This window comes from Theobroma umbraticum, unplaced genomic scaffold (genome assembly GCF_002168275.2).
Source record: "Theobroma umbraticum cultivar Fairchild unplaced genomic scaffold, ASM216827v3 scaffold_86.0, whole genome shotgun sequence".
Taxonomy (NCBI): domain Eukaryota; kingdom Viridiplantae; phylum Streptophyta; class Magnoliopsida; order Malvales; family Malvaceae; genus Theobroma; species Theobroma umbraticum.
This window is the reverse complement of record NW_018397263.1, coordinates 6,820,730-6,830,546: the sequence shown is the minus strand read 5'-3', so window position 1 is coordinate 6,830,546 and position 9,817 is coordinate 6,820,730. Positions and strand designations below refer to the sequence as shown.

The window sequence follows — 9,817 nt, the reverse complement described above, 5'->3', positions numbered from 1 at the left end:
GGCTTGATTCTAATCATGCAACAATATCATTTATGTTGAATAATTAAAGGTTTTCCTTTATCAATAAGATGTTAATTATAATGGGTTATAAGTTCAGTTGGATAAAATCCATGAGATTAATATACCTTGCAAGAGAACTATAATGGATTGCAGTTATTAGATCCCTATGCATCAAAACATAATCTTTAAATTTTCTTGGTTGATGAATCATTGAAATTGGACATGAATGATACCTAAAGACTGGTACATTCTATGCTTCTTACTTGGGAAGTAAGCAACTAATCTCATAGGTTGAAGGATAAAGATACTTGGAACTGGAATGTAGGTGCTTACTTAGGAAAGCAAGTTCACTGAACATAACCTACCATGAGAAGTGCACTGGATATTTCACTCAAGTGTTTATGCAATGCTTCTCATATGTTAGTTATGTAAATACTCTCTAGACTTGAAACACCAAGTTGTCTTATCCATGGAGTGCTATACTTTGATTTCATTCCAATCGGTGCTTAACCAAGGATGGCAAAACAAGATACTTTTGGTATAGCATGAAGCATGTGAAGGAAAATGAGTGGTCAAGAAAGGAATCATCACCTCAAATGATTTAGGGGACATATCCTAATAGTTCTTGGTTGATATTAGCTTGTTAAAGTCCTTGGCCAAGGCAACTTAGAGATGTTGAAAAAAAAAAGTTTCATAAATCTATATAAAGCTAATGATTTAACTATAGGAATGAATATGAAGGTCAATAAAAGTAAACACTACACCATACTCTCATCATCTTAAGGATATATGATGAGGGTATGAATTACACAAATAGACTATGCACTAAAAAGTTGTCAAAGAATCCTTTAACTCTCCTATCAATTGGGTGGCCATGATGCATTGCTAAATACCAATCTTGGTCTATGAAATTGAATTAATTAATTTAATAAAACTTATAATTCAATCTCATTGCCAACATGTTAGGAACCTAATGGGTCACACACAAAAGTTGTACTATAAATTAAATTGGGAGTGTGATGATTTAAGTTGTACTTAAATCATACTCTAGGTTTTAACTTCTGAGGACTTAATTAAAATAGTTTAATTAACTATAAAGTCAATATTATAAATAGTTATAATATTAGAACCTTAATTGCAAACATGACAAAAGGAAATTAATTTGATTCTAATTTCCAAGGGCTAAACTAAAAGGGTTTAATTAAATGTTGGGCCAATATTATAATAGGTTATAATATTGGGCCTTAATTACAATTATGGGAGTTGTTTAACCTAAATATAAATATCACTTTTAACTACGTCTCACATATAACTATAAAAACCTAGTTGTCAAAAAAAATCAAAAAAAAAAATTCTCTAACTGCCTCTTGTGTTTGAGAGAAAATTCTTGTGATAAATCTCTCTAAAGTGGCTCGGTCTATAATGTGTGTGAAGAAAAGGATAATTGTTATCCACTGTGTTAGTATAGAGAGTAGTTAAAAGCTCCTACCTTACTAAAGGTTCAAGTACAATTATGTGGATACCATTGAAGGTCAAATGCTTAAGTGGCTTGGGTTCTTCCTCCCTGTCTGGTGTTCACAAGTTTGAGTAGAAATAAGAGTAGTGTCTTATCTTCTCTCAGTCAAGAGAATTTGCCATCCTAATTACATCACTTGGCTAAATGATATTTTTTATTACTCCCCTTAAATTTTGTTTGTATTAAAACCACCAAGGTAATGCACGGATGGTAGCATGACATGCTATGTTTAAATTTTTATTTTCTGTTGCGTATGATAATTATTATCTTTGATTTTCATGTCATTCCAGCATATATATATATATATATAGGATCTATATCGATTCTAAAGTTTCAGCATTCTCCTCCGAGATTTTCCATTTAACTATTATATTTACATCCAAGAATAAATCGATAAAGAGAACAAGAGCTTAATGTTGCTTTTTCCATTTTTAGTACGTAAGAAAGAGCATGAGCTTAATGTTGCTTCACGTTACTGTCCCAAACTGGTTTTCTCATAAATTTCACCGGAAAACACACAAAAAAGTTCAAGCTATTTGCATGTACCTTTTTTTTTTCTCTCATGCTAATCACTCATTTTTATTTGTTTTTTTACTTGTGGATTTCACGTGATAATTAACATTTTAGATACAACATACCAAACTATAAATGAAAATGAACTCATCTTAAAATAAAAACAGAACGAGTTACCACTTAGACTTAGTTGAAGTAATAAAGGTAGGATGATATTAGAATAAAAATATTGAATTTCAATTATTTTATTTTTCATTGAGATTATTATCCTATATCCCATTAAATTATATTTAAAAAATTAATAAATTAATATAAGAATTTATTTTGTAAATAGGTGTTGGATATTTTTAAACTCCACAAACTGAGTTAAAACTTGATATGTGCCCCACCTTTATATATTCAAAAAATTAATTAATTAATTAACAATTAAATGAAAAAGTGACTACCATTAAGGGTATTTATGAAGTTTAAAATTTTTATTGTCAGTGTATAAAATAATAACAAATTAATATAACAAATAATTAACTAAATTGACATGTATCAATACCCTAATTTCATTTATAAAATTTTAAAATTCCATTACTATGTATAGAATAACAATACTTTTTTCATTTACCAAAAAAATGAGTAAACTTCATAAAGACCTCTTGTGGTATGACATTTTTTCACGTAACACCTTAAGATTTTTTTTTTTTAATATAAGTTTTGTTCCCTAAGAAGGCAACCATGTTAAATTTTCAATTAATTTTTTATTAAAAATCAATATAAACCTTTCTTTTATAACATCATCCATTCTTGCCATGGTGTCAAAGGCGGAGCTCTCCGTCACCCTTGAGTAGCTTTCAAGAATTGATTGCCCAACATCCTTCTTATATTGAAATCTTGTAAGAACTGAAAAAATTGTAAAGAAAGCCAAAGCTGAAAAAAAAATCGTTAAAATAACAAAACAAAAGAGAAACAAAGATGAGGAGATATTATTACATGTTTTTTTATAATTTTTTTCTATAGATAGACATAAACAATAATTATAAATATATAATACTATTTATTTATAGGCATACCTTGAAAATCTGGAGCATTATCTCAAAATTTTAAAAAAAAAAAATAGAAGATTCGCGGCTTTAGCCCATAGGGTTCATTTTAAGCGCAAAAACTAGACCCATGTTGAACGTCCCAGAGTGATTCGGAAACCAGTTGTTTTCCTTCACATAATCCATCCGATCACTGCAAATATCAACCACATCTTTATAAAACCAACAATTCTTTAATACAAGAAAACTATTTTCCCTTTCTAGTGTGCCCGAAGCACACCAAGGCCCGGAACACTTGTTTTGCTTGCGACCGGTCAAACAAAGGGTTTTTGCTCAGAGAATAATCCGCTTCTAATGAAAGAACTCACCAAACTCCTTGAAAGAACTTTGCAGATAAGAAAGAAGCTAGCTGGAAATAAATTAAGTGTTTCTTTCCACCGAAAAGTTTGCTGCATTCATGAGATTTAGGTGAGAGCAGATGGTGCAGTTGGAGAATACATACACAATAAGAATGATAGGGATGTTTACTTTTCCTTCAATTATTGGAATACTTATCCAATAATTCTACTTTCATGACGAAGCTCTGGCCACTCTCTAAACCTCCTCTACCTTGAAAGAAACATCTACCTGGGTTTTCTTTCTAGACTATTAAAGAAAAATACCAACCAAACCAACTTATTCCGTATTTGACTTCAATCTTCCACCAAACTCATTTACACGCTACAGATGCATCATATTACGTAGCCTAAACCAGTCAATTCATCTCAACTTTAACAAATCAAAAGACCTGCACTGAATTATATGTCAATTTGCTTTATTGACCGAATGTGGTGCATTTAGTTAAATGTTACAAATAATTGCTGCCAGAGTACAGTTAAATTGATGCAAACAATTGTTGATAATAGAGAGTTATTAAGAATTAAAAGTTAACCAAAATTCTAAAATAGCTTTTGGAACATTCACCCCAAGTAATACCCAATTATATGCAACTCACATCACCATTGCTCCTTTGCTGATATAACTGAATCTACACTTTGGTGTCTCCAATTTCATCATTGGACAACATGAATAACCTACAATAAACAAGCCAAACCACGTCTCAGCTGCGTTGTCCCCCAAAAACGCCATCCATAAGGTGTAAAATATGAATATCTAGCACAACAAAAGTGGCAAAACCTTTAATCAGATTACCTAAAAATACCAGACCTGAATATTCTCTGGAGAAATGATCTCTAACAGAATGTAACGTGGAGTATGAGTAAACATGTGCAATTTACTTTCCATCACCTAAAATATCAACTCAACTTCCGATTATATAAACCATCAGATCCACCTTGATGCTGATCAAGACAAATTTGCCAAAGAGTCACTTCACCATACACTATCTGGAGCATAACCCCTACAACTAAGCACAGCCTATTCTGCTCCAACCTGCTATCCTCACTATTTGTTTTGGGTTGTATATAAACAATGCGTAAGTGTCACGGACCACAGCTCAACGCATTAAAAGTGTCCCGAAGTACCGGCATGTGGGGGAGCATTGCTGGGAAAGGACCCTCACTAGATAGCGTAAGGCAAGTGCAGGGTGCCAGCAGGGGCGCACAGACCCCTGGGCAAGCCAGCCCGACAGAGTCAGGCAGACTGCACGCGGGCGCGACAACCCGCACGGCACGCAAATGCGCGGCACGCAGATGCACGGCACGCAGGTACGCGGCACGCAGATGCGTGGCACGCAGAATGACTCGACAGGGGCGCAGCACGCAGGCCTGCACAGCACACAGACAGACTGCCTACGCGGGGCCTCTGCGCACCAGCCCCCCAGCGCCCAGGCACACAGCCTGTGCGCGGCCCAGACCTTCCAGGAGGCCCAAGAGGGTGCCGACCCACCAGACCCATGTATTGAGCTGCTAGAAATTTCAAATTTCCCTCCCAAATGAACTTCTAGAAACTTTAGCTTTTCCTCCCAAATGTTTTGGAGGGAAAACTTTTGGAGGGAAATGCTTTGGAAGGAAAACTTTTGGAGGGAAATGCTTTGGAGGGAAAACTTTTGGAGGGAAATGTGTGGGGAACCTTGGCTATAAATAACCCCATGCTCCTTGTGTAAATCATCCCATTGAATACATTTCAATTCAATTCATTCAATACAAGCTCAACTTCTCTTTGCTAACATTTCTCTTGTCTTCCTTTCTCTTTTATGCAAGCTTGCTTGCCGGCTTAAAGCCATCGTGTGGGTGTTGGGTGTCTGCTGGGTAAGTGCTGAAGCACTAAGACTGACTTGAGTTCTAGTACCGGGATAAAGGTTGAATCCAAGGCCGCACGGAAGGTGGTCTGAAGAATCGCCCCGTGACATAAGACCCACCTTGCTATACAAATCAGTTCAATGCACGGAATACATACCAGGGATGTTATCCCAAGCATTTTGGTTAGTGATTAGGAACATGAACATGACTCACTGACAGATAATAAATCAGAAGACAATGACATGAAAACGTCATGCACAAGGTACAATAGATTTCCAAGAGCCTTTTGATTAATGATGAGAATTCTGTCCAAAAGGTTTCTTCAACTCCAGTACTAGATAATTAATAGTGGATTTAAAATACAAAAAATGAAGCTAAAATAAAGAATTAAATAATGATAAAAAAAACCATAGAAACTTCTCATCCCAGGAAATTGGGAACCTATTACTGTCCAATCAAGCATAATATGAATATTCTACCAAAAATGCATTTCCAATAACAGTTACAGACGTAGATGTATGCTGAAAACTTCAACTGCAAAGACCAAATAACTTGGTGAATCAAAATCCTTTTTTCTACTTGTGAATAATTTAGAAGGGAAAAAGAAATAGGGAGGGGCAAGCAAAAATCTGTTCTGCACACTTTTATTTCTAGATTCAGTTTAGGAGCAGAGCACCCTGAGTTAACAGATATCTTGGACTTTAATCCAAAATGCATATCCAACTACAATCCAGTAAGAAGAAATTTTGTTTCAGGCAAGTTCAGTTTTAATAATACTGAATAATCCATCAGAAATAACAGTCTTTTATGCTTCTCTGTATCTTGATTCTTGCCACTACTACAAGTTACCATGCTGAGCAAAAATATGTTCTTCAAGCTTTCAGTTGAGGAACTGAAGAGACTCTGATATGTGAAGATATTTGGCTATCATATACTATACCTTGTCATATTTCATGAACTTGGATTGAAGTTGAATCTTGAGGACCAGAAGACATTAATTGCTCAAAGGCTAATTGCTTTATAACCTAATACTATCACAGTCCTTGGAGAAATGGTCCTTTTTTACACGGATAAGTTTTTAATGCACGTAAATATAATTTTATAAAATTAAAAAACAACTTAAGTACATTTTTAATTTTTTACCATAACTGCACATATCAAGTTTTATAGTAAACATTTACCTTAGTATATTATGACTTGCGCATAACTCAGGCTCACTCTAGACCGTACAAAAGATCTGATATAAATTATACATGTATCTCTGCAGGCAAGGGGTGCCTACCTGTTACCAGATATTGACAATTCCACATTGCAATGCCATCTAAAAATCAAACTTATTCCTGTCACCTAGTATTTTCCAACATACTTAACATTCAACAGCCAAATGTTTAATGTTATGTTCAGTGATCACATTTATTCATCACATATTTAATACCATCATACTTTATGCTTTTCTATCTCTTGATTCTTTGTGCTAAACAAAATTAACATGACAAGCAGATACTTCTAATCATATTTTGAAAGCATTCGAATGTGAGGAAATTAAAAACATTTTAGTGCAAACATACTTGACCATCATATACTCGTCTTGAATGTTTATTTCCTTATACTTACTGTTAGAATTCTAGGATCTATGCTTTCACAAGCTGAGCTCATCCGTGCTTATCTTCAAGGTAAGCATATATATCCCAGAAAAAAAAAAAAAAAATTTTGCATGCATATCACATGTAAGCAATAATGTATGCACCACTTTCTTAGGTTAGCACTCCCTCTTCAATTTTCTCCATCCATCATTCCTTTTCGGAACATTCCAAAACTATAACCCTTTTTCCTTTTTTAAACAACTAATACTCTTAATTTTCCTATATTTTATATTAAATTTTTTTTTTTTCATTTTGACATTAAAAGCCAAGATACTAGAACCAAAGCCTCTTTTTGCAACTCAGTGTCAAGTCAAACATGGTCAAACAATATGGGAGGGTGGGGCCAAGCTTTCTCACTTCGGTGGAGGAAGAAAAGTGAATATGTACAAACATATTCACACAAAAAGGGTAGTTTTAATATAGAAATATTTGAAATTTCCCTGAAAATATATTGAAACAGATACATATCACAGCAAAAAAAAGGTTGAACAGGCCACCATGAACAAAACCTGCTGCCTTCATGTTATGTCAGAAAGTCCAGGCTAAACTGCTTGCTTGATGTTTTACACTTTCTATATGCCCCTTACATGTCTTGCACAATTTATCCGTCAGTAATTAAATTCCAAAAACACAACTTTAAACTCAGGTAACCACCTTGATTGCTGCTAAAGAAATGAGAAAACTTGAAACGGTCGGAATGTTAGATAATATGACACCCGACAAGATACATGTTAACAATGGACTATCTCGGGCCAAATGCCAAACCAACAGTGCAGGAATTTTATTTCAAGTTAATGAAAATAGGTCATAACCCACTTACAGCCTACAAAATGTACAATCCTAGAGGACAATATTGAAGCAATCATGGTCTTTTGTAGTTTTCGCATTGAGTCACCACCCAAAAGGTGAGTTCGGCATTGAGGTTGGAAAGTGGTTTTGCAATCAAAATCTGTTTTAACAGCTATCTCAACATCAACATGATCCATGTTAAAAGTGGACTAGCTCAGGAGTTAGCAAATGCCAGACCAACAGAAGAACTTTTGTACATGTTAATGAAAACAGGTCATAACCCACTTACAGCATACAAAAAGTACAATCCTAGTGGATGATATTGAAGCAACCATGGTCTTTTGTAGTTTTTGCATTGAGTCACCACTCTAAAGGTGAGTTTGGCATTAAGGTTGGAAAGTGCTTTTGAAATCAAAAGCTGCTTTTAACGGCAACCTCAACATCAACATGATCCGTGTTAAAAATGGACCAGCTCAAGACTTAGCAAATGCCCAACAGTGAAAGAACTTTCTTTCAAGTTAATGAAAATAGGTCATAACCCAGTTACAGCCTACAAAAAGTGCAATCCTAGTGGACAATATTGAAACAATCATGGTCTTTCATAGTTTTTGCATTGAGTCACCACTCTAAAGGTGAGTTTGGCATTGAGGTTCGAAAGTGCTTTTGCAATCAAAAGCCGCCTTTAACAGCAACCTAAACGCATTCTTCAAGTAGGAAGTGCTTTTCATCAGACCAAGCAGTTTAAAAGTGCTTTCCCAAACCAAGCATTTGAAAAGTGCTCTTGGGATAGAAGTTACTTCTATACACTCATTATATTTGTCCTCCAACTAATGTCATGTCCCATTTTGACATTTACTCTCACAACAAAAGTATATCACAGCAACGCTAACACTTGCCATTTTCAACCATAACTCTTTCGCCACAACTTTCAGACCACACTTGTTAACTACACCACAGTTTTCAATCACAACAGTGATGCCAAAATAAGCTTAAGAGAACTAAAGCATATATCATATTTAACCAGTCAAAGCAAATACATAAAAATAAAATGCAAGACACAGATCTAGTCAGTCCACCTACTTAGGCCTGAAATGGAATTTCTTTGCATGCCTACCTACATGCACAGACACACATATATACAAACATCGCAAAATTCCGAAAAAAATGAGTGAAATTCTAGTACATGGGAAATATACAGAAAAATACTAGGTAAAAGCTTCAATTCTTAATTTGTGAAGTATAAGAAATAAGTCATTTTATTTCATGACCAGAGCAGATGAATGAACTTATCATCAAAATGGAACAAAAAACTACCTTCACATTATTTTTATTTCATGACCAGAGCAGATGAATGAACTTATCATCAAAATGGAACAAAAAACTACCTTCACATTATATGCACAAAAAATTGTCTCCAAGGAACAAATCCAATGTTGCACTGTACCCTACCCTAGCTCCACTGAGTTAGAAACCTACTTGGCCCAGACTGAAATATGTCAGCACCATCAGCAGCAATAGACCAACTAACTCTGTTGGCTCAACATGTTTCTGCAGAATTTATTCAGCTTTCACTCATTTTCTCCTCAATCTCGATTTTGGGTACAGCTTTTCGTTGTGCAGCTCTTCTTTTAGTTTGAATCTGGCGAACATACTCTGCAACAACAATGTGCAACTTGGGAGCAAGCTTACTTGGCGAAGAGAAATTAAGGCCTGCCCTTTTCAGTGCTCGTGCAAGATATTTTTCAGCCGCTTGAGCATGGACAGGGCAATGAGGAGGATTAATGGATCTTAGTACAGGTTTCTTACATATCTGGCCACTGCATACAGAGAAGATACAGTTAGGTTAAAATTACTAAAAGCAACATATTATAAGAGTCAACCTTTGGACCACATAGAGCGCAGGTAACAAAGTTGTAAACGAATACTCTATCCAAATACAAGAAACACAATCCCAACTATAGCGAACAGCCAGCAAGATTAATAAGGGAACATGGTTATCCAATATAATAACCTATATAATAAAATAAAGCCAACCATAAATCATGCAGCCATGATCCTACATAAGAAGGGGTGCCATGATCATTG

The 9,817-nt window shown here is 34.9% G+C and overlaps 1 protein-coding gene and 1 pseudogene across 3 annotated transcripts in view; one reads left to right on the top strand and one right to left on the bottom strand.

Moving 5' to 3' along the window:
* LOC110420762 (uncharacterized) overlaps positions 1-9,817 on the top strand; it is a 78,947-nt pseudogene that overhangs the window by 29,683 nt on the left and 39,447 nt on the right.
* The window catches only part of LOC110420861 (uncharacterized), a 7,897-nt gene continuing 1,939 nt past the window's right edge, over positions 3,860-9,817 (bottom strand). The window contains exons 2-3 of one of the 3 annotated variants that reach the window (XR_002445588.1): positions 9,118-9,549; positions 3,860-4,212 (exon numbers count right to left, since the gene is read on the bottom strand). Coding sequence is in view for 1 of the 3 variants with exons in the window: in XM_021434248.2 (XP_021289923.1) it covers positions 9,294-9,549 (256 nt within the window). In the remaining 2 variants the exon portion in view is untranslated. Of the gene's footprint in view, positions 4,213-4,251; positions 9,550-9,817 lie in introns of those variants that run through there. The other 2 variants (XR_002445589.2, XM_021434248.2) reach the window with 2 other exon arrangements.